General features: G+C 53.4%; 1 protein-coding gene and 1 long non-coding RNA gene across 6 annotated transcripts in view; one reads left to right on the top strand and one right to left on the bottom strand.

Annotated features, from left to right (window-relative positions):
• Positions 1 to 4,808: 4,808 nt before the first annotated feature.
• Positions 4,809 to 24,228, top strand: part of CARD14 (caspase recruitment domain family member 14) — a 36,544-nt gene continuing 17,124 nt past the window's right edge. Inside the window, exons 1-9 of one of the 5 annotated variants that reach the window (XM_023651855.2) lie at positions 4,809 to 4,913; positions 11,627 to 11,785; positions 14,669 to 14,898; positions 16,160 to 16,297; positions 17,298 to 17,623; positions 20,989 to 21,156; positions 22,320 to 22,439; positions 23,048 to 23,173; positions 23,661 to 23,810. In XM_023651855.2, coding sequence (XP_023507623.1) covers positions 14,688 to 14,898; positions 16,160 to 16,297; positions 17,298 to 17,623; positions 20,989 to 21,156; positions 22,320 to 22,439; positions 23,048 to 23,173; positions 23,661 to 23,810 — 1,239 coding nt within the window. In that variant the 5' untranslated portion in view covers positions 4,809 to 4,913; positions 11,627 to 11,785; positions 14,669 to 14,687. Of the gene's footprint in view, positions 4,914 to 11,567; positions 11,786 to 12,587; positions 13,354 to 14,668; positions 14,899 to 16,159; positions 16,298 to 17,297; positions 17,624 to 20,988; positions 21,157 to 22,319; positions 22,440 to 23,047; positions 23,174 to 23,660; positions 23,811 to 24,228 lie in introns of those variants that run through there. The other 4 variants (XM_023651853.2, XR_011423120.1, XM_023651856.2 and 1 more) reach the window with 4 other exon arrangements.
• LOC138916206 (uncharacterized) lies at positions 6,999 to 21,140 on the bottom strand. Its single transcript, XR_011423122.1, has 2 exons — positions 20,922 to 21,140; positions 6,999 to 7,707 (listed from the first exon to the last, which is right to left on the bottom strand). It is a non-coding gene; the product is annotated as an uncharacterized lncRNA (long non-coding RNA).

The following is a 24,228-nucleotide window of genomic DNA, read 5'->3' as shown; positions in this document are numbered from 1 at the left end:
AGAGTGAATTGAAGATTCCTGACGTTATGAATTCTGCTATCAATGAGGAGGGAAAGAAATTATCACACTCTTTTGAGTGCAAAGAGGATAATTACCTCTTTTGCACTTATTCGGAGATTTTTAATCTCATTCATGATCCACCTAGACTTGTCTTTTACCTTCACAGTTTTGTAACCCTTTATGCCATTTTCCTGGCAATGTCCCTCTTGCTGTGTCTGAATACACATCTTAAAGGCCTCTTCCTTTGGGGCCAGTAAGTGTTTAACTTTTTAGCCAGAGTCCATGAAAATGACAAGAGCTGTGGAGTGTGGTGTGGGAGCAGGTGCAGTCTCTCAGTGAACAACGCTATCTGGGGAAACAATGGGGAACAAAGCAGATGTGGCCTTTGTCCTCCTTGAGGACAGACCATGTGGGAAGTGAGGTGCAGGAGACAGTGCTGCCCGGGAACATGACGGTGGGTGGGGTCCACCTTGGTGACTGGCAGGCCTGCGTGGGACGGTAAGGAGTGTCAATCCACTCTTGAGGGAGCTCTGAGCTGGAAGCAGTACACCAGATCACGGGAGAGCCGTGTTTCCATTGTGTAGCAGAGAGGGCTCTGGGTAATTGCAAGGAGGCTGAGAGCTCCTCTTGGGAGAGAGGATTTTTCTGTTCAAATGCAGGGCTGGTTTTACACACCCTACATACACAAGGCTCCCCAAAGGTCTTACAGTGTCCATGAGATCTGAAATGTGTTTTGCTTTATGACCAGAAGGCAAGTATCATCTAGTGTCATATTGAGAACATGCCTTAGTTACTTGTCCTAAAATATTTGTTCTGCATAGCTGGGCATAAGCATCTCCTTCCAGAGCAAGACTCAGCCCTGCTCGGCTGTCAGCACACAATTCCACTGCTTACACGTCCAGAGTAATGTTCAATTCTTGCCAGAAACCTCAATTACAGTTCCAACGAGAGGGCGCAGACGCATATCTTGTCTTAACAATTTTACTGCTGGTAAAACCACGGCCCAGACTGGAAAGTTGAAGTGACCTCCAGCGAGGGGTAGAAATGGCCCTGCTCTGAGTCCCCTAGAAAGTGGATTTATACTGCTCCTCACTCCTGGGTCCTTCACCCCAGGGCTCCCGGTCGCCAAAGTGGACCCGCCCGTTATGTTGGGGTGCAGCACCCTCTGTCAGCTGCACCTCACCTCCCACCCCGTTAGATCTGGAGCCAGGGGTTGTCCACCTGATTAGACTAACCTCAAGGAGGAACATGTCTGTTTTCTTCCCATCGCTGCCCCAGCACACAGTCCATGTGCCTAGATGTCTAGGGAAAGAGGGCAGAAGGAATGCAGAATGGGGTCACGGCTGGTCAGGAGCCCCTGGAGCTGATCCCAGAGCAGAGGAGAAGACGGGCTGTGGGCTGCACCTCAGGAGCTGAGCTGCCTCCTTCCGTGTGCCCACATTGGTCTCAGGGTGGAGACAGTCAAGGTGGCTCATCTTGTCCTCGGGCGGCAGGAAGTTTGGCTGTAGTGCTCCTGGGCTGGGCTGGGTCTCCATGGGTCATCGCCGCAGGCATTGCCATCCTGGATCCGAGGGGCTGTGCCCAGAGAGCAACTTCTTGCCAGAAGCCCCACGCATCACTTGGTATTAAATGGCAAACATTGTTTCTTTCTACACACAGCCCACTCTACCCCAGGATGGAGCGCCTTGCTAAGTGCCCCTTGAACTCGCCCAGCTGGGCCCTGGACCCCACACTGCTGGCGCCTGGCATTTGGCATGTGTGTGGAGCATCTCTGGGATACAGGTGCTGTTCCAGGTGCTGGACTGGGTGGGGACAGGTCAGACAGCACTGCCCTCACACAGCTTGCGTTCCAGAGAAGGGCAAGCCCAGAAAATACATAAACCAATAAGATAATTATAGGTTCTGTAATTACTGCGATGCAAATAAAATGAGGCAAAGTGGAAGAGCATGGTTAGTGGGTTGCTGTTTTACAGGGTGACTGGAAGAAGTTACCCCATGAGTTGTGAGAGGAGGTGACCACAGTAACACCCCAGGGAGCAGTGTTCCAGGAAGAAGGGACAGGGAGTATGAACACCCCCAAATGAGCTGGGGATTGGAATGATCCAGAGACAGAAGGCCAGGGTAGTTGTGGCATCTAGAATGCGGACAAGGGAGGGAATAGGAGTAGAGGTGAGCAGGGTCAGATTATAAAAAGTCTTACAAACTATGAAATGGAGTTTAAATGCATGATGGCTGTCATAGGAGCCACTTTAGAGTGGTCTTTCTTTGAGGGGAGAGGAACAGTTTAGAAAGATGACCTGGCTTATCACTTCTCACCTTTTTGGCTAAGATCAAGTGTGTAAAGATGACATGGCTGCAGCAAGATGTCGAGAGGTTGGAGTCAGGGGGCTGGGGACTGGCTGGGAGCCCCACTGGAGAGGCAGTGGTGGCTGCTAGAGCTGACGCGGTGGAGGTGGTGAGAGCAGGGCTCAGGAGATACTTTGAAATGAGATCAACAGGGCTGATGTGTGGCGCTGTTAGGGTTGGGGAGAACGAAGATTGACTCCTGGGTCTCTGGTGTGAGCATCTGGGTGGCACTATCATGAGATGGGGAAGCCGGGGGACAGCAGCCTCGTGGTGGCTTGGGGGCAAAATCAACAGATCCGATAAGTACATGTGCACACATGTTCATGGCAGCAATAGTCACTAGAGCCAAAAGGTGGGAACAACCCACACATCCACTGACAGAGGCATGGGCAAATGCACTGTGTTCTACCCGCACGACAGAATATCGCTCAGCCATGACGCCATGTGAAAGAAACCGGACACACAAAGTCACACATGCACGATTCCACTTACGTGAAGTGTCCAGAATAGGCCAATCCGTAGGGACAGAAAGCAGATTAGTGGCTGCCAGGGAATGGGGCAGGGGCTACTTATGGGGCACGGGGGTGATGAAAACGTTTTGGAACTAGACAGAGGTGATGGTTGTGCAGCATCGTGAATGTGCTAAGTGCCACTGAATTGTTCACTTTAAAATGGTTAATCTCATGTTATGTGAATTGCACTTCAATTAACAAAGATTTTTTAAAAATAGATCTGATTTAGCTGGGCTAGACTGGAGACGCCTAGACGTCCATGGAGCTGCCAGGTGGGCAGTTGCAGTGTGCGAATATGCAAAGCAACGGGGAGTGGCGGGTTTGCCTGCTCCTGTGGAAATAGCTGCTTCCTGCCCTCTCCGCCAAACCGTGCTGGCGTGGGCCAGAGGTGGGTGTGGGGTCCGTGCTGTGGCTCAGAGACGAGAGGCCAGCCGCCGAGCCACACTCAGACCCGGGTTGCTCAGGTCTCCAGCCCGGCTATTTCGAATGCCTTGGAAGAGGTCCTGGCGTCGTCCTGGGTGTTAGTTGGAAGGGTGACAACGTGTAACCCACCTGAGGGGCAGCTGCCGTGTGGCAGGCTGAGACTCCGCTCCGAGAGCTCGCATCCGCGTCCCACCTCGCGCCTGCATTCTTGCTCGCTCTGCCCCGAGCGGCCGCAGCCCCATCCTTCTCGTTCTCCAGGAGGAGGAGATTTGGGTTCTGGTTGCTGTTCCTCCATCAACTAGCTCTGTGACTTTAGGAACGACCCTTGTCTGTCAGGATGATAATCCTTAAGGTCCTTCCTGCTCAGACGGGCCATGAAGCCATGACCCTCCCTTCTTTCCTGACCAGTATCTGCACCAGTGGCAACCAGGCACCAAACCAAGGTTTATTCATTCACCCAACCAGTATGCATGGAGCATCTCTGTTGTAGGGGTGGGGACAGCAGAGAACAAGAAAGACAGGAATTCTTGTCGTCTGGAGGTGACAGGCTCATAGTGGGAAGGCAGGCGAGAAACCAACAAGTAATTGGAATTCATGACATGTCAGGAAGCAATGAGTTCAATAGGAAAAAATGAAACAGGAAGAGAGGGAGGGAGGACCAGAGTGGGAAGTCTACAATTTTAAATAGAATGGCCTGGAAAGGCCTCTCTGGGAAGGTTGCCCTTGGTTGGAGTCCTGAAGAAAGTAAAGGAAAAAGCATTCTAGGCAGAGGGAGCCACACGTGCAAAGGCCCCGGGACAGGAGTGCGCCTGGAGCATTCAGAGGCTAGCAAGGAGGCTCCTGTGTGTGAAGCAGCTGAAGAGAAATGAGGTCAGAAAGGATGAGATAAGCGGGGCCTCATGTATGGGTCATGGTGAGGACTTGGGAACTTGTAGACCAAAGAGAATGACATGACCTGACTCACCCTTTAACAGGATCGCTCTGCGTGCTGTGTTGAGGATTGGCCGTGAAGGGCATGGGAGGAGGCAGCCAGGAGAGCACTGCAGAGGTGCAGGTGGAGATGATCAGGGCACAGCAATGCAGCTGTGGAGAAGTGACGAGACGCAGGATATATACATTAACACGGAAGAATCAAGACCGTGTTCTAAATCTGAATAGTAATGATCAAGTGTTGGTTTTAGATGGATCTACTGGAGTTATTTAAATACTTCCCATAACTGATCATGAAAACCAAAGAACAGCTCCGGGATTTATCCTAATCTTCCTAGAGTTTTTCCGAGACTGTTCCCAAAGGAGAGAGGATTCCCTCCACTCCGAGGCTTTCCGCCGTCCTCTCCATCACCGCCTTCCATGGCTTGAGCACCCGCCCGGGCAGTGCCCGGCCGCTCCGGCGGCTCTCGAAAAAGCAACACCAACTCTTCGCACATGGCATCCCTGCCGTGGGAAAGTGTTGGCACTTCGGTGACACGCGGAGGCTCCGTGTCAGGCGCTGCCTCTGTGGGCAGGGCCTGGAGTGACGTGCCTGTCAGACCGGCTCGCCTGCTGCTGCTCAGCCGCGACGGTGGCACAGGCAGTCATTGCCTCTCAAGGAGGAGGAAGCCAAGAGCGCGGAGTCTGTCCCCAGGAGAGCAGGTCAGTGTAAACAGGGGAGGGTGGACAGGCCAGGAATGGGGCCGAGAGCTGTCCTCAGGGGAAGGTGAGGGGCCGGCTGCCTCCTCTTAAGGCTGGGGGTGGTGCCTGGTTTGCGGACGAGAAAGGAGACCACAGACCACAGCTGTCCCACTCCGCTTGATTAAGTTACGTGAACGTTCTGGCTGCTGGGCCACCTTAGGACAGTGTGGGCCGGGATGGTGAGAGGAGTCTCTTTTTGAACTCTTCTCTCTGCATTGGTGCTCCAGGAAGAAAGGGAGGTTTCTGAGTTCAGATATAAAGGGAGTGAGAGCAGCTGCCAGGTGTCAGTGGAAAGGGCACAGCCAAACATTTCAAATGGCGCCGTGGGGGGATCTTAGCCGAGGGGTCCAGGGAGGACCTCTTCCTTTTGTGCTTGGAGACCATCTGCCTCACCCCTCATATATATGGATCATCAATTCCCCTAAGCTTTCTCTAACTCATTCCTTCCTGTTCTGGAGTCCTGCATATGCGTGTGCGCGTGTGTGCATGCACGTGCGTGTGTGTGAGTGTGTGTACATGTACTCTCTCCTTCTCTCCTACTTTACAGGCAAGAGAAGAGCCTGAGCCTTGGGGTGAGAGAAGAAGGTTGGCATGGGGAGGGGTCAGATGGGAGGACCCACATCTTAGATGCTCAGGACTCCTGCTATCTTACTTTCTCTCGAGAATCGCTGTAGAGTTATTAAGAAAACTTTTATATAGTTTAAAATATCCTTAGGGATCTCTGGGTAAATTCTCTTTACTGTTAGGACTAACCCTTAAAATTGGGGCTGAGTTGCAAAGAAACACCCACATTTTTAAATTGCCATTAGGGGGGCCATTGTACGCTGTTTCCCTGTGCAAAGAATGGACTAGACTGACTCATGCTTGGCTACACCCACTTAGACCCAAACCCCAGTGTGGCTTTGGGGGATCCCAGGAGCCAGAGGGGGCAGTTGGCTGGGGTTTGGAGAGTCCCGGAGGGACCTCTGTCCAAAGCTGCCCTGGTGAGGCAGCTTGTGGTGTCAGCTGGCCCTGACTTTCCGAGTTCACGTTGATGGGAGCAGGAGTCTGAGAAAAGTCGAGTGCTATCTGACCTTCTGTGGGAGGTGGCAGTGTTCCAAGGAGGTGGGGGCAGGGGTGGCAGTCAGACTAGAAGACCCTCCCAGAGCAGCTGTCACCCCGCACCAGCCCTGGGAAAGCACCAGAAGTACCTGCAGGCCTCCGGGGCGTGTTTCCCGGCCAGTCCTGGTCTCCAGGGCATCCTCAGAGACCCGAGCGTCTGGAACTCCCAGAATTTCTGCTGCAGGCTGGCAATGTGGCCCCCTGGCGACTTTATAATATAATACCAGAGAGGGCACCAGAGTGTAATTTGATAAAAACAAAGTTAATATTCTGTGAGCCTGAGCTTTTGGGTCTCTGACTCATGGGAGCCAACTTCATCCTGGGCCGTTGACCCCTGTTGAGGAAGGCCTTTGGGTCACAGTTCAGGGCTGGCATATTTCTCCTCTGCTTTTGAACCTCTAGGCTCAGGCCCGGTGTGTATTAAAGCAGAAGTTGTATGAGAAATTTGGGGGGAAACATAAGGGTTTTATAAAGATGCTCTACTCTCCTTTATTAAGCAGAAGGTTAAGAAATCCTACCCAGGGAGTAAGAAACGTTTTTTTTCCCTGCTAATGCAGGACAGGTCCGACCATGTCTTCTTCCCCGCTTCCCCCAGCTTTTCCAGAACTTTCCCCACTTCAGTCAGCACCTGTCTGTTCCCTGGTCTGTTCCCACCCTGGCTCTTCCTCACAGGACTGGGGGAAAGCAGGAAAGGGGACGCCTCTGCCAGTGTCCCCATTGAAGTGTGAGGGGCGGGGCCTCTGTGCACCCTCGCCTCCTGCCCTATGACAGTTTGCTACCTAAAGCACATCCCTCGGGAGAGAGAAGGGGGCACCGTGAATAGTCAGGTCAGGACAGGAAGTGTCCCAGGTGATCTGGGGCCGACGGGCACCTTATCCATGGCGAACGTGTCTGGATGAGGCCCATCTCCTGGTTTGATCAAGTGAATTGTCTTATTTTCTGAAATAATGACTTTATAGTTTTAATCGAACCCATGCTTGCTCATTCTAAAAAGTTTAATCAGTACCAAAAAAGGAAGAAAGCAACAGATTTCCTAAAATTCTACCACAAATAACAGTATTAGCATCAGTGAGCAGCAGCCCAGAACCCCCACTCTCTCTGTCTCCCTCTGTCTCTTTGTCTTTCCCTCTCTGTGTGTCTCTGTCTTTCCATCTCTCTCTGTCTCTCTCTGTCTTTCTCTCTGTCCCACGAATTCGAGTGAACACACACACTGAACAATAGACAGGTGGACAAATTGGACAGATAGATGGATAAGTACATAAACTGAGGGACTGCTAGAGAGATAGATACACTAAGATTATTTCATAAAAATTGGATCGTGTTCTACATGATTTAAAAGTAAAATTTTTTTAAGTAAAATTTTAATTTTACTTAAATTTAAAATTATTTTTAAAATACTGATGGAATTGTTGAATGCAGTATAAATGTTTCTCAACTGCAAGAACAATTACTTCCTTAAAGATCCTCACTGTAGGGGCCAACCCCGTGCCCAAGTGGTTAAGTTCGCACACTCCTCTCCAGCAGCCGGGGCTTTCTCCGGTTCGGATCCTTTGCGCCGACATGGCACCGCTCATCAGGCCACGCTGAGGCAGTGTCCCACATAGCACACCCAGAGGCACTCACAACCAGAATATGCAACTATGTACCTGGGGAGCTTTGGGGAGAGGAAGAAGGAAAAAATAAAAAAAGATTGTCAACAGATATTAGCTGAGGTGCCAATCTTTAAAAAAAAAAAAAATCCTCACTGTAGTTAAGAGAGTGTGAAAACAATGACAAGTAAAAGACGTTATATGAAATCGACCTGCCTCTTTGGAGACAGCACCCCAGCCCCGCCCCAACACAAGGTGCCACATTCCCCCACATCACGTCCCTGCCCAGCTCTTCAGATTTCTATCGCTCACACTGTTTCTACTTTTCAAGACAGAGAATCTTCTTATTTGGTTCTAGAATGCTAATGCCCACAAAAGTTTGTCCTAATCTGAAGTTAAATGGCCCGATGCTCACCATGCAGCCAGGAGCGCTGCCTGGGGCCGGGCTTTCTTCCTCACATCTGCACAGGATCGTCCCCCCCCCACCCCGAGTGGAGAACTTTCTCTCGTGGGTGTCTTGGGGAGCTTGGGGGTGCTGCTGTGTCCTCCCCAGGTTCCCCCAGGGTTTCTTTCTCATGAGATGGGCAGCAGCAGGGAGAAGCCTTGGTGCCCGCCCCCCCCCCCCCCCAGTTCTGTCAGGGGGCTGCGTGGGGCCCTGGGCCCTGGGACCTCTGTACCACTCCATCCATCGCTTGGCTCTTCTCCCATTTTTCTAAGTTTGTGGCAGGAAGTTGTTTACCTTTCCGTTTTTCCTTATTTTGAGGCTGCTGAGTTTTTTTTATTTTTGACAGTTTTGGTTCACTTTTCGAGGCACTGGGGGAGAGAGGTTCTGTGAGGCTGCTTCACTCAGCACTTTTACCGTTCAGACTGACTTCACATGCTGACTCTGACCCAGAATCTTTGCACCGGAAGCAGTGGGCGGCGGCCATCACCTAAGAGGCTGCGAGGGGCAACCCCACGCCTCTGCACACGTGGAGACCTTTCCAGGGGGCTCGGGGGTCAGCTGAGGGGGACATGGATGCTAGAATGAGCAGGTGCAGGGCCGGAAAGGAGGAACTCGGCAAGGGACACTCAGCGTCCCAAGTCAGACACACTCAGCTGCCCTCGGCACCTCCAGGGCAGACGACACCCTCGGCAGGGGCGCTGGACAAGCAGGAGCCTGCAGGCCCAGCCTGGGCTAAAAGAAGGGAGAAAGGACAGAGGAGGCTGGGGTCCCCTAGGGCAGGGGCAGCCGTGCTGGCCTCAGGGAGGCGGGGCAGGCCAGGTCACGAGAGGATGCCTCGCCACCCTCCCTCCTCTGCATCCTGGCAGGCAGTGGGGCCACAGGGGGAGCAGGCCCTGGTCACCGGCAGCTCTGCGATCTTTTTAAAAAATCCCTTTATTGAGATATAACTCATATACCGTGTGATTCACTCATTTGAGGTGGGCGAGTCAATGGTTTTTAGTATATTCACAGATGTGTGCAACCATCACCATGGTCAATTTTAGAACATTTCCTTCACTTAAAAAGAAACCACCCCATACTCTTTAGCTGTCACCGTTCCAGCCCCACCCTACTCCCAACCCTAAGCAACCACTAATCTACTTTCTGTCTCTATGGACGCTTCATACAGACGAAATCCCACAGTATGTGGTCTTTTGTGACTGGCTTCTTTCACTCAGCATGTTTTCAAGGCTCATCAACATTGTAGCACGGATCAGAGCCTCATTCCTTTTATTTTTGAGGAAGATTAGCTCTGAGCTAACATCTGCTGCCAATCCTCCTCTTTTTGCTGAGGAACACTGGCCCTGAGCTAACATCCGTGCCCATCTTCCTCCACTTTATATGTGGGACGCCTACCACAGCATGGCTCAATAAGTGGTGCCATGTCCGCACCCAGGATCCGAACCGGTGAACCCAGGGCCACCAAAGCTGAACGCACAAACTTAACTGCTTTGCCACCAGGCAGGCCACACTTTTTTCCTCTTTATGGATGGATAATATTCCACTGTATGGAATGGGCCACATTTTGTTTGTCCATCTGTCAGTCGATGGACACTTTGGTTGTTCCCACCTTTTGGTGATTGCAAATCGTGCTGCCATGAATGTGCATGTGCAAGCCTCCCAGATCTTATCTTTCCAGCTCCATGACTGGGTGTGGGGGAGACCTGGTTCCCACATAGACAAATCCTGGGCAAAGATCCCCCGCCTTGGGTTGGGTCCCCATGGCCAAGCACTGGGTCTGGGCACAGGAGATGCCTTTGCTGCTCACCACGTTTCCAGACAGGCTGGCAGCTGGGCACACAAAGACTGTCGCCCTCCCCTGGCAGGACCCACCCGGCACAGAAGGGCTGCTTCTGGAGTGGCTCCTCTGTCCTTGGTCCTTGAGTAGTTGGCCAGTGAGAATCCTCTGCCATGGATGCCCGGAGGCTGAGCCATTTCTCCACTGTCACATCATGAGCCTGTGGGGACTCCAGCCCTGTGCTGGCCCGCAGGCCACCAGCCTGGCAGCCATGGAGAAGGTGGGTCCCATTTGGCACTCCCCACTCCCCCCTCCAGGGCTCTCCAGGCTTAACCAGCCCACCCACCCCTAGGTGCTAAGGATGAATGCTTATTCCCCCAGGAAGGCTTAAAAGAGAACTACACAGAAGGGCAATGATCATCCCTAAAGGATCCCTTGGTCTAGCTCAGAATTTAGACATAAATCAGATAGTGGGGGCGTGGAGACCCCTTGATCATGCAAAGCGGGGCCAGCTTCATAGATGTGCAACCTGCGCCCGGGGCCCGGCACTTGGTTTAATGCTCTGCTGCCTCTGTCTTGAAGTCCTGAGTATTTTTTACAAAGGGTCCGTATTTTTGTTTTGTACTGGGCTCCGTGGATCACACTGCTGGTCCTGATGCAGGGTGGAAGGTCGTCATCCTGATTCAGCAGGTCCAGTGACACAGACTTCTTCCGGGTGGAGCTCGAGAGCCTTGCATTCAAGTGTGTGGGTTGACAGCTCATCCTTGGATGTGGATGGGCCTCCGGGACTTGGCCAGTTTTCAAATTCCCTTTGCCCTGGTGCATTAGCTTCCCAGGGCTGCCGTAATAAATCACCACGAATTGGGTGGCCTCAAACAATGGAAATTTATTTGCTTACAGTTCTGGAGGCTGAAGTCCAAAATCAGGGCATCAGCAGGGCTGCGCTCCCTCGGAAGGCCCCGGGAGAATCTGTTCCAGGCCTCTCTCTGAACTTCCAATGCTGCTAGGAGTCCTGGAGTTCCTTGGCTTGTACATGCATCACTCCAGTCTCTGCCTCCTTTGTCTCACCACCTTCTCCCTGAGAGTCTATCTCTGGGTCTTTTCTCTTCTTCTTATAAGGACACCAGGCATTTGGGATTTAATGCCCGTCCTAATGCCTCGTCTTACCCTGATTACATCTGCAGTAACCCTATTTCCAAATAAGGTCACCTTCACAGGTAGTGGGGGTTAGAGCTTCGACATATCTTTTGGGGGGACACAATTCAATCCATAAAACCCTGACTCCTGAGCTTCCATCAACTGTTCCCCCGAAGAAACCAGGAGGGAGCCGCCAAAGGGCAGTGAGACGGGACTCCTGCTCTTGGGCTGGGTCCTCTCTGTTCCTCGTCAGGAAGACCCCCCGAGCCCTTTCCCGTCCACACTGCATCCAGCAGCTCCCTCTCCTTGGGTAAGGAGACTAAGGGGAAGGGTGTCAGGGGGTCTGGCCCTGTGGTGAGGGTCCAAGAAGGGCCCACAACACATCAGGTAACTATTGCACCTGCCCACTGTCCTTGGTATTCTAGGGTTCAAAGCCCAATTTCCTTCTAGAAACCTGTTTCCAAACCCTAAGGAAGCTTCTGCAGTTACTGAGCAAACATAGGGATCAAAGATCTGTCGAATTACTTCCTGGATCAGAGTTTGTCTTTTTTTCCCCCTTGCATTAGTCTTTGGTGCCCGAACTTTGAGTTTTGCAGCAAGTCACATGGCTTGACATGGTGAACAGGTCATCCTGGCACTGAGTTGGCGGGATCTTCCGGCCCAGTACCATCCCGCCCAGCAGCCTGCCGAGAAGGGAGCCAGCACGACACCTGGCCACGGAGGGGACACGGGATCCCATGCCGCTGTGAGGAGCTCCTGCAGAAGCGAATGTGAGCTTCCCTCGGTGAGTGCTTACTTGCTGTGGACCCGGCCCATCGGGTGGATTGTGGGGGGCTGCCCACGGAGATAGGACCCTCCAACAATCATTTCCCACTTTTCTTAGATTACAAGGGTTGATTTGCTCTGATTTTTGAGCATTTTTAGTGTACAGACCTCTCCAGGAGGCGTGTGTCCATATGAGAAACCTCAGAAGAGGCTGAGTGTCGTGCCAAGTCCAGCATGAAGCTTGTCACGTAAAGTTAGAGTTCACGGTAAAGACATTGTCCATGTCAAGTTACTGTTGGCACAAAGAATCATGCGAAAGTGCCATGGCTTATTTGTAGACACGTGTACTTGCAGGACGTGGGTAGCAGTCACGTCTGGGCAGACGGAGGGGGAGGGACTGAAGACAGCAGAAGGACTGAGCTGTCTCTAACGACGCATTTCCTCGCAAAGGAGTCTGAAGTGCAAAACATTATGACGGTGGAATCTGCTTGGTGGGAACATGAATATTTGTTCTCATTTGCGGGACTTTTCTGATATGCTTGAAACAGTCCACAGTTTTAAAACATTTTGGAATTCTTTAGCTGGATTAATGGGCCGGGGCCTGGAGGGAAGAGAGAGATGGGGGCACACAGCTGTGGGAGGCGGCTCAGGACAGAGCTGGGGCGCCCAGGGCGTGCTCTGTGGGTGGGACGCTGGGCAGCTGATTTCTGCTCCTCCTGACAGGAGGTCTTGGGTTCTGGACCAGTCGGGGTGCCCCCGGGGAGCTGCTGTGCCGGGCCTGTGACGGCGAGCTGGTCCACACACATGATTTATCCCAACAGATCCGGAGCTTGTGGCCCAGCTGGGGCGTCTGCCCAGGCCCGCTGCGGCTCAGCCCTTCCAGAGACCCTGCCGTTTCTAAACCGGCACACACCACCAGCCAAGGGGGTGTGGCCTCTACTGCTCTAAAGAGTCCTTTGTTTTAGTGCTGCCTTGTTCTATAACCTGCTGTTACAAAGTGTCATTCCCCTGACACATTTCCCGAGTGTCTCAGTTTGAGTGTATGTGGCTGCCGTAACCAAGCGCCGGAGACTGGATGCCTTCGAACAACAGGAACGTGTTCTCCCCCAGCTCAGGAGGCCAGCAGTCCGAGATCAAGGCGTCAGCAGGGCCACACTCGCTCTCCAGGTCTGGGGGAGGATCCTTCCCGCCTCTTCCAGCTGCGCTGCTTGCGGGCAGTCCCTGCCGCGCCTGGGCTTGTAGCCGCCGTGCTGCTGTCTCTGCCTCCGTCTTCACCTGGCCGTCTTCCCTCTGTGTGTCCTGTGTCCCTCTCCTCTTCTTATAAGGTCACCAGTCATTGGATTGAGGGCCCATCCAAATCCAGCATGACCTCATTTTAACTAGCTGCCTTGGCAAAGACGCTACTTCCAAATGAGGACACAATCTGAGATTCTGGGTGGACACGAATTTTGTGGGGACACTACTCAACCCAATACACCTTCCCTGTTGAGAATTATAACCCGAGGGGAGCAATGCCTCTCACACGAGGAAGTCCTCCCGGGAGGCTCAGGGTGGCCTCTGACAGCCGCCTGCCTGAACGTCTCCCAAGTAAGCAACCAAGTCCTTCACGTTAAGACTTTTATTTCAGGAAAATCTATGGGCATTTAAAAAGCATGGTGGGACCTTCCAGGGGTCTGACATGGGCCTCTTTCTCCCTCACTCCTTCTCCTTCGGTCTTGTTGGGGCCACCGTGCCCTCGGTCTAATCGCCCTCCGTCCCAGCTCCACCAGCGCGTCCTTGTGTTCCTGCTCTAGAGAGGCCAGCAGTCTTGCTTTTAACAAAAGTGACATTTCAGGAACAAGTATGTAGAGCAGCATTTCCAAAGTACAGCTCTGTTACCATTATTTCAGATGAATTTTTAAAATTTTAGTAACTAATTATTTACTTTAACTTTTTTTTTTTAGGAAAAGATGTAACTGGCATGGCAAGCCCTGCTTATTGGCGTTACTGTTGAGGTTTAGGTTAGAGCAGATGGTGCCGTGGGACATGCGTGTGTTAGGAGCCTCTGCACTTGCCCCTGCAGCCCGGGTTCAGCATCCTGGGCAGGTGCGGGAGCAAAGAGAGGGAATGTCTGTCCACTTTGGCTCCTGACCAGAAGGCAGGGTCCGCCAGCCCCTTGTAGAGGGGCATTACCTCCGTGTGAAAAATGGCAGATGTCGGCCGCACCAAGCAAAAGCAGAGTGCTTTCCGTACAGCACCCTTTCCCTCGGCCCTGCTTCCCACCTGACTGCCCTCCGACCTCTGAGATGGAGACTGAGGCACCACCTCTGGTTGCTGGGTTGCAGGACTGGTGGTCCAAACCTTCACATTGATTCTAGGCCAGTGTTTCTCCACCCTTCTTTCATCATCACCCTTAGGGAGCATTTTCAGACATCTTTTCCCTAATCGTCCTCTCATGAAACATTAGTATCACAGGTGTACTGTATATCTGTGTGTGCACATCTGTGCGTTATACATAGAGGAGTAAGAATTTTTGCTCAGGAACCAATTTTTCCCCTCTTGGGGGCCATATCACTGAGTGGAGAATGCATGTCCTAGACCCATTTCGTACATCAGTTCCCCAGCCAGGGGCAGCTTCCCGTGTGCTAAAGGCAAATCCAGTCTCCTGAAACCAAAAGAAACCCAGTTCTTCTTGCTCTGCTCCCAGTAGAGGAATTGATTTGATGTCAGTGATGAGGATGGATACTCCCCTCCCTCTGGTCACGGAACACCAGGGCCAGGGTGGGCGTCATCGCTCTTTCTGAACTGGTCATTTCCTTCCCTACCAGTAAGGTGGGGAAAGGGGGTTTGAATGGAAAGGCCTCCCCGGGCCCCGAAGCCATGTCGCTGATGCCGGCCCTCCATCACTACCTTCTCCATCCAGGCTTCTGAGGCCCCCAGTCATGGCGGAACTGTGCCGCACGGACTCCACGCTGACATCCCTGGACGAGGAGATGCTCTGGGAGATGCTGGAGAGCCACCGCTACAGGATCGTGCGCAGCATCTGCCCCAGTCGCCTCACCCCCTACCTGCGCCAGGCGAAGGTGCTGGGCCAGCTGGACGAGGAGGAGGTGCTGCACAGCCCCAGGTTCACCAACACGGCCATGAGAGCCGGTGAGGACCCGGGCCAGCCCACGGCCACTCGCCTCAGGTCCGGGCCGCCCCGGCTCTGGCGGGCCCTCTCTACCGAGCCAGCTGAGCGCAGGTTGTGCCGCGAAGCCCCGCGTGAGGGCAGGGAGTGCAGAGCTTTACGGGACAGCACCAAGGGGACCAGGGTTCCGGGTGTGGAGACACTGTGTTAGTTTCCTGGGGCTGCCAAACAGATGACCACAAACAGGGGGCTTCAAACAGCAGAAAGGTTCGGAGGTCAAAGGTCTGAAATCACGGTGTCAGCAGGGCCGTGCTCCCACTGAAGGTGCTGGGGGAGAGCATTTCTCCCCTCTGCCAGGTGACGGCCGCCCCAGGCCTTCCTCAGCTTGTGGCTGCATCACTCCAATCGGCCTCTGTCATCACACGGCCTGCTTCTTTGCGTCTCTCCTCTTCTGTGTCTTATAAGGACACTTGTCATTGGATTTAGGGCCCGTCTGGACAACCCAGGATGATCTCATTTTGAGATCTTTACCTTAATTACATCTGTAAAGACCCTTTTTCCAAATAAGGTCCCATTGACAGGTTCCAGGTGGACATATCTTTGGGGGGGCCACCACTCAACCCACTCCAGATGTTTTTGGAGCTGACTGACAATCTGACTAGCTGTGTTTATTCATTCAAAAATGGGGACACTAACAGCTTCCACTTATCAGGTCATTAAGAGATGAATGCATTCCTGGTTGTAAGATACTCATCTCAAAGCCTGGACTGCAGAAAGCAGGCCGCAAGTGGGAGCTTTAACAGGACTCTACTCGCACATGTTGCCTTATGAGCCTCAAATACAGGAGACGTGAACCCAACCTAGTAACGCAGGCTGCGAGCGATGGCATTTGGGTGGGCTTGGAAGCCCGAGCTCTCTGGGACCCTGGCCCTGGGGCGCTGCTATTCGCTTCTTTCTTCCCACGCACTTTCTACACACCTGTCTGCACACATCCACCAACACACCGGGGAGGCCTTGAGAGCAAAGATCGTCTTCCTTAGTCTTTATCCCCAACTTGGGTCATAGTGGTTGCTCAAGAAATATCAGCCTCAGCCGTCTCAAGACTGACTCATCACATCAATAAAAGGAGCCTCCAAGAGCAGCGATGGGTTCTGATTCCCAGATGCTCGAAAACTCCTGGTCCCCCCTGCCCTGCCCCCGTCGAGGGAAGCCGCCCAGCCCCCACCCCCACGCCCCCACCCTCACCCCCGGCGCCTTGTTTGCTAAGAGTTTCTCTCTCCCAAGGGCACTTGCTGGACTTGCTGAGGACTCGAGGGAAGAACGGGGCCCTCGCCTTCCTGGAGAGCCTGAAGTTCCACAACCCTGACATCTACACCAAGGTCACCGGGCTGCAGCCCAACGTGGACTTCAGCGGCTTCAGTGGTGAGAGCTCCGTCTTTGACCGGGGGGCCGGCGGGGCTTCTCCAGAGCCTCTGGTTCCCAGCAACCTTAGCTCCATGCTATTCCAGGTGTTTTCCCTGCTCCCTCCAGGCCCAGGTTCCCGTGCCTGTGCCCCTGGGGGTGAGGAGACCCCCGTCCCCTAACTGTAGTAGGGGATGGGTCAGAGAAGGAGCCCGTGGCCTTGGTTGTAAAGGAAAGGCATGTCCCTAATCATCCAGCACCGAGGAGGCCCGTCTCGGGCCCAGAACCTGCATACAGAGGCGCGGGCAAAAGGGAAGCCTGTCGTTTCCCTGGAAAACCTCCTGAGACGGCCTCCACCTCGCTGGGTGGTGTGTGCTCGAGGCGGAGCGGGTGGCCTGGTCCCGGAGTCGGCCCTAGTGGGGAGACAGAGGACGGAGCGGCCTCTGCCAGAGAGGAAAATGCGTGGAGCCTGCAGCCTTCTGTGCGTTTGCTCAGCTGCCTGAGTAAAGGTTCACGGCGGCTGGGAAGGAGACAAGGCCGTTCTTGTTGACTGAGTAATTGGGGCTTCCCCGGAGGACCTGTTGAAAGAGTTAGGCATTCAAAGGAACAAGACATCACTCAAAACTCTGCATGAGAAAACTCTGCCTGTTTGGCAGCACAGTCCGTGTTTATGTTGGGTGGAGTTCTATTAGATTCGTATTCCCGGTTACGTTTTTCTTAGGATGACATTAAAATGAGCTGGCATTGAGCCCGTCCCGGCTGCTGAGGCAGGGAGCTGGGTCTGAAAGCTGGGTCCCTGGCGGAAGCTGAGAGTGGATAATCCTCGTCCCCAAATCTCAAATCATGCTATTTATTTAACCAAATCATCGAGTCTGGTTGAGCCTGAAGGCTTTTAAGGAGAACAAAAGATTAGGGTGGGATGTCCGGCTTGAGAGGCTGGGCACAAGATGCAAGGACCCTGGGGGACAAGGAGCGAGGGCCGTGGTGGTGAGGCCTGGGCCCCCGTGCCCCTCTCCCACAGGGCTCATGGAGACGTCCAAGCTGACCGAGTGCCTGGCCGGGGCCATCAGCAGCCTGCAGGAGGAGCTGAGCCAGGAGAAGGGGCAGAAGGAGGCGCTGCTGCAGCAATGCCGGCGGCTGCAGGAGTGCCTGGGCCAGGCCGAGGCCCGTGCCGAGAGCCTGCGCCAGCTGGAGGCCGACCATGGCCGCATGCAGCGCGAGGTCAGCGCCCACTTCCACGAGGTGCTGAAGCTGAAGGACGAGATGCTCAACCTCTCGCTGCACTACAGCAACGCGCTGCAGGAGAAGGAGCTGGCCACCACTCGCTGCCGCAGCCTCCAGGAGGAGGTAGTGGGGGCCCCATGGCGGGAGGCCCAGCCCCACCTGCTGCTCTCCACCCCCGCGCCTTTGCCCTCGCTGGTCTGTCTCTCCGGACCTCCGTCCCCTCCTCCTTGTGACACGTCCCTGCCCTGTGAGCCTTAGCTAAGGTGCTCCTGCGGGAGGCTGACCCTTGACCCCCCACCCCCCGGAGCCCCTCCCATAGCCTACGTGGCAACGAGTCTGCTCAGCCGTCACTGCCCGTGGCCTGGCTGATCTGTCAAGTGCCCACCATGGGGAGTCCCACGCGCCCACGTCTGGGGGCACGTCTGGCTCTTCTGGGCTCCATGGTAGTGGACCCACCTAGTTTCACCCCCCGGGGACGGTGGACTTCTACCAGCCCGTCTGTGTTTCTCAGCCGGTCCTGGAGTCAGGCGGGAGAACAGGAGTGTTATTAGCGAGGCCCCTCAAACCCTCACAAGGACTTTTACTCATTTTTCCGTTGGGGATAATTATCTTTTTATTGATTTGTAGGAGTTTAAATATTGAGGATATTCATTCCTTGCTATTTTGTCATTTTCTTTTTTCCTTTATGGCATTGGTTGTTTGTTTTTAGCTTTTCAATTTTTAGCTTTATATAGAAATAATTTCAAATTTATTTAAAAAGCATACAAATAAAAATAGTACAACGGACACCCACATATCCTTACTTTATCATTGGCATTCTCCCTCTCTTCTCTATGTCACTGTCTCTGTCTCTGCCTGTCCCTCTTTCTCTCTACACATACACACACTTTTTTTCTGAACCACTTGAGTTACATACATCATGGCCCTTTACCCCTAGACACTTCAATGTATATTTCCTAAAAATAGGATATTCTCTCATATAACCACAGCACAGTTATCAACTTCATTAATTATGTGGATGCAATCTTTTTATCTAGTCTCCCGTCCGTGTTCCAATTTTATCATTTGACCCAAACAACATCCTTTACAGCCTTTCCCCTCCGGTCCAGGATCCAGTCCAGGATCAGGTGCCACATTTAGTTGTCCTGTCTCCTTAGCCTCCTCTAATCTAGAACATTCCCTCAGCCTTTCTTTGTCTCTTACGGCATGGACATTTTTGAAGAAGACAGACCCCTCTCTTTTCTATAATAGACGGCTCCTCATTTGGGGTTTGTCTCAGTTCCTCGTGAGTAGACGAAGATAACAGATTTTTGGCGGGATCCTGCACAGGGAATGCAGCCTGGCTCAGGGCACCCCATCAGGAGGCTGAGGTTCAGCTCCCCTCACTGGTGATGTCAATAATGCCCATTGGGTCCAGGTGCTGCCCTATTTCTCCGCTGCATAATCCCTGTTTCTTTTTCCTCCCTGCAGCAAATAAGCAATCTGGGGCAGGGGGTGGGGGAGGCATTTTGAGACCCAAAGCCACCCTGTTTCTTGGTGACATTCCCCCCAGACTTGGCCTCATTGGTGATTCTTGTCCAAACACATCTTCCCTCTGGCGGCTGCGAAATGATGAGTTGAGCCCCACCTCCAGAGCGCCCTGCAGTCGGCCGGTTGGCCCTCAGCATCCTGACTGTGGGAAGGAGCCTGTCTTCTCCCCACGTGCGAATCTGTTATTGGCACAGATGCTTGGGTTCCTGTTTCCAACCGTCTGTAACATGTTACTGTCCTGTGTGAGTTTGGTGCTCAGATTGTCCCAGATTTTGCCAGCGGGAGCCCCTTCAGCCTGCTCCACGTCCCGCGACACGCCTCCTTGCTTTTTAAGCACCGACTCCCTTTCCTGCATCGCACGGTGGTCCGAGATCATCTCATACCCACTCTGCCCCAGCTCCAGGGTCAGCCATTTCTGAGGGGCCCTGGTTCCTTTTAGAGACCAAGATCTGGGCGCTACGTGTGCTCATGGCTTCTGGGGTATCTTTGCTCCTTCGCCCTTTCAGGGGACAGAGCTAGAAAACGTGCACGTGCATACACACACGTACACGCACATGCATGTATGCATATGCACATATGTATGCAGGTGTGCACATACACATACATACACATGCTTTAGAAATCATGATTTCACATCCCCACCTCTAATTCCAGTCAATCCCCCAAAGTTTTTTCTTGCCTTCCCCCTTGTATGCTTCTTGTATGCTTCCTCCATGAGAACCTGGCTCCCAACAATGTCAACACACTCTCTTGCTCAGTCCTGTGGTCCATCTACAATGGTTTCAGAATTGCTCAGTCCATACCTGAATAGTAAGCAAACCTCCTGAGAAGAGTTCAGGGTTGTGATTCCCCCCACCCACTCAACCCTGCCCAGGGCTGACGGCTTGTAGTTAAATACTGTGCCGTAAGTTATTGTAGCTGCCCCCACGTCTCCATCCCTTCTCCCTCTCTCTCTCCCTTCATTGTGGCTGTGGTATTTGCTTGAAATATTATTAGTTCATTAGTTTTAGTTTACTTTCAGTTTTAGTTCCCCCCCTTCCAGATCTTAATGATTTAATTTTACTTTTTGAATACGTAGACCATGACAGGCCTAACCTGGGTGCCCCACAGCAGGAACTCAGTAATTGCTTATGGATAGTTTGCTGACTAGATGTTGGGAAGGAAAAAATCCCAGCGGGACGGTTCTTCCTTCTCCACTTGACCTCAGCCCCGGGGTGAGCGCCAGACTCCACCCCGACGTCCAGACTTCCTGGTTTGTCTTATGTGGAAAGTCCCCTCTCCCCAGGGGCACCACACCTGGGACTCAGAGAGGCCAGGTCCATCTGCTCCAGATCCAGACCTTGGGCCCCTATGCAGCAGGATGGAGGCCAGCAGGGCCTGGCCAGGTAGTTTCCAGAGGACCACAGCCCTGCGCATGCAGCCCCCTGGGTAGGAGGTGGCACATGTTTGCACACGGATTACAAGTGTGTCTGAATAGACCGGGTCCTGTGTTCCCAGGCGTCTCTGCCCCATCTGACTGACTCTCCTCTTTCCTTTTACTTACAGATTTTCATGAATCCAAATTCCCTTTATCTGACGCATTTAGCAGAATATGGAAGGGCAGGGCAGCCAGGGAGCGTGCTGGAGGAGACTTACTCTGGCCGTTCATCGCTGGCTGCCTGTGACTACCAGTTTCACGATAGAGATCCAAGAGCTGGTTGCCAGGGCTCCTCGCTCTGTTCCCGGGGACCCCAGCCTCAACTATAAAGTAGAGCTAACACAGCTTTCTCCTCCCACAAGGAGCTGGGCCTGTTCATTAGGCAAACCCTTCAGTCGATTTTGAAATCTCCAGAGAGGTACCCCTTTGAGTATGAGCAGTGTCATCATTAAGGACAAAGGTTGAGAAACTCACCTGGCTTCTGGTCTAGTCGGGAAACAGTGCTTAATTCGTCCCACTTCTGCATCTCCTCCCTGGACAGCTGTACCTGATGAAGCAGGAGCTGCAGCGGGAGAAGGTGGCTTCTTCCTGTGAGCGGGATTTCCGAGAGCGGTCCCTGCAGATGGCCAGCGTCCTGGAACCTGGAGACGAGGAGCTGAACCGCCTGAAGGAGGAGAATGAGAAACTCCGGTCACTGACTTTCAGCCTGGTAGGTCCTGGTTCCCTCCCTGGGAGCTGGCTGGGAGTTTTCGCCACATCAGCCTGGGGCCTCCAGGCCGTGGATTCCTGACAGCTGGTTCCTTGAGGTGTGGCTAAGGACCAGAGGAGATGGCACCTAGTGACTCACTCCTACTGTTTCTCTTTACGTCCCTCCCTCCTGCTCTTCCCCCCGCCCCCAGACTTTGGCAGAATTCACGCCTATTGGACACTCATTAGAATGTCCCACCCAGCTTGTCTGTGCTGCCTCGTTGTTTTGGAGTGGATTGGGCTGATTATAAATGACAGGATTAGCTCTAAAGTTGCCGTCCTGCCCGCACATGCATTGGAGAGCAGGGAGTCACAGGAAGCAGAGGGATTAATGGTCCCCTAGCCCTGGAGTATGCAAACGCTTTGCTTCTCCTCTTCGATTCCTTCAGTGGAGAAACATCTCTTTATGGGGGACAGACCTGTGGTGTAGGGATTAAGTGCGCACACTCCACTTGAGTGGCCCGGGGTTCACAGGTTTGGATCCCAGGCATGGACCTAACACCACTCGTCAAGCCATGCTGTGGTGGTGTCCCACATAAAATAGAGGAAGACTGGCACAGATGTTAGCTCAGGGCCAATCTTCCTCAAGCAAAAGGAGGAAGATTGGCAACAGGTTAGGTCAGGGTCGATCTTCTTCACCAAAAAAAAATAGATAGATATATTTATGGAACTATTTCTTCAGTAGACATTCCCCGGGCACAGAGCAGGCCCCTGCCTTGGCACTGCCTGTCACATGGCCTGGACTGCGCCATCGTTCAGAAACTGCTTCTGAAAGTGAGCGTGAGAAGGGAGTGACCTGGTTGTTCCCTCTCTCGGAAACTCTGCAGGTGGAGTTGTTGGAGAGCAGACTGAACCAGCCTCACAGGCGGAATCGCTGTCCTGTGTCTTCAGCTTCCTCTGCTTTCTGTCTCCTTGACCACATATGAGCAGAACTGAAATACGTTTCCCGTTTTGATTGTTGACTCTGCCTTTTCCGTCCCCAGTGTGCAGTCTCAATCTGTCTACACACCCTGCCTTGAGGCTCCCTGCTGCCTGTCCTCCAGGCACCAGTGGAGAGCATGTTTCCCCGGGGAGGCCTCTGCGGAGGTCAGGCAGGGTCCCTGGGCTCACCTCTCTTTGCGCCAGGCGGAGAAGGACATTCTGGAGCAGAACCTGGACGAGGCCCTGGAGAGCAAGCAGGAGCTGGTGGACCGCATCCACTCTCTGAGGGAGCGGGCTGCGGCGGCCGAGAGGCAGCGAAAGCAGGTGAGCCTTCAGGCTGCGTCCGCGGGCAGGGCTGCACTGGGACTGGGGGGGAAGACAGCTTCTTCAACCCACACAAAGCTGAAAGCCAATTTTGCTTAACTAATGTGTTGGTCTGTTTACTTATTCCTTCCTTGAAGCTGCATTGAGCACCAGCTCACGCTCCCAGACTAGAGGTCACGTCCAGTTTGTGGGGTGGTGAGAAAACAGGCAGACAGACAAGCAATTAAAACACAGGGTGATTTCAGGCATGTGGGGCCCCAGGGTGAGAGCAGAGGATCTCTTTAGTTGCTACAAAAGGCGCGGGGAGGACAGGGAGGAGGAGAATGAGGCTGGAGGAGGGAAATCACGTACGCGCTTTGGGAATTGGACTAAACAAAGCAGTGCGCACGCCTCCCTCCTGCCTCTTTCGGCACCTGAATTCAAATCCAGTCCGCACAGCGACTCTGCAGAGGCACCGGGAAACCTAGCACTTAAGAAGGAGCATGAATTCACCTTATTTCACCCTAGAACCAGCCCCCTATCTCTCCCTGAGGCTCCCCAACCCCATCCCATCCTCAGCCCCAGCCTCGGAGCCACTGAGCTTCATGTGACCTTCCCCCTCTGTCCAGTACTGGGAAGAGAAGGAGCAGACCCTGCTCCAGTTCCAGAAAACTAAGGTGGACTGTGAGATCTACAAGGAGAAGATGAACGCCCTGCAGAGCCAGGTGGTGGAGCTGCAGAAGGAGCGGGACCAGGTGCCTACCCCAGCAGAGGCGGGGGGCTGGCCCGGGTGCTGGGCTGAGGGGCTCAGAGAGAACAGGAGGTACCTGCCCTGGCTGATTCTCTGCTCCTCTGGGTGCGACAAGGGCTGGCTGGCCAAGTCACACAGGTCGCCCCGCCCTCAATGGCAGCTGGTTCTGGATTCGGGGTCTCTCTCCTTGATCCACTTGAGATTTCTGTCATCCACATGCTCACTGTGCGTCATCCTGCCTCCTTTTGTCTCTGGCACAAATGTTTGTGTTCACCCCACATATTGGGTGTTATTAAAACCATGTATGTTTACATGAATTGTCAACAAACAGAAAGCTTGTGCGTCATGGAGTGAGCTCGTGTTTAGTGCACACCAGATGCATCCAAGATAAAGGCAGACAAGAAAAGGTTTGCTTTCTCTGGCTGGGACTCTCGCATCCTGTCTGCTCGGCCTCTTTATCCTCTGGGCGTCCATTGTGTCTCGGTCCCCAGGCCTACTCGGCGAGAGATGGAGCCCAGATGGAGATTTCTCAGAACCTGACGGAGAAGGACGCGCTCCGCAGGAAGGTGTTTGAGCTGACGGACCAGGTCTGCGAACTGCGCCAGGAGCTCCGCCAGCAGCAGGCCGAGGCGCTGCCAGGGGTAAGCGTGGGGGGCTGCGGATGCGGGGTGGCGGGGCTGGAGTGTGGTGTTCGACGAGGGAGAAAGCAGTGTGTGAAACCGTGCAGGCAGCCTTACTTTGAGCTGACGCCTCCGTGAGATGTTTGACAGTCTAATGTCTGAGCCTGGTGACAGACCACATGCCTGAAGGGAGCTATGTTCCCAAAGAGCTGAAATGATGACAAAACCTCTGATTATGGTCCACTGGCAACTCCAGCTCCAGGCTCCATGGTGTGCGGGTGAAACTCTTCAGAGACGCCTGGAACCTGGGCATAGTCAGACTCTCCCCTCCTGGTGGGGACCCCAGCCCTTCCTCCCTCACCCCTCCCCGCATCAACCATGTTCCCCAAAAATGTATATGTGCACAGAAAAAAGACTGATGGACAGACAGAAAAATGCT

This window comes from Equus caballus, chromosome 11, assembly GCF_041296265.1.
Source record: "Equus caballus isolate H_3958 breed thoroughbred chromosome 11, TB-T2T, whole genome shotgun sequence".
Taxonomy (NCBI): Eukaryota; Metazoa; Chordata; class Mammalia; order Perissodactyla; family Equidae; genus Equus; species Equus caballus.
This window is presented reverse-complemented; position numbering and strand designations above follow the sequence as displayed.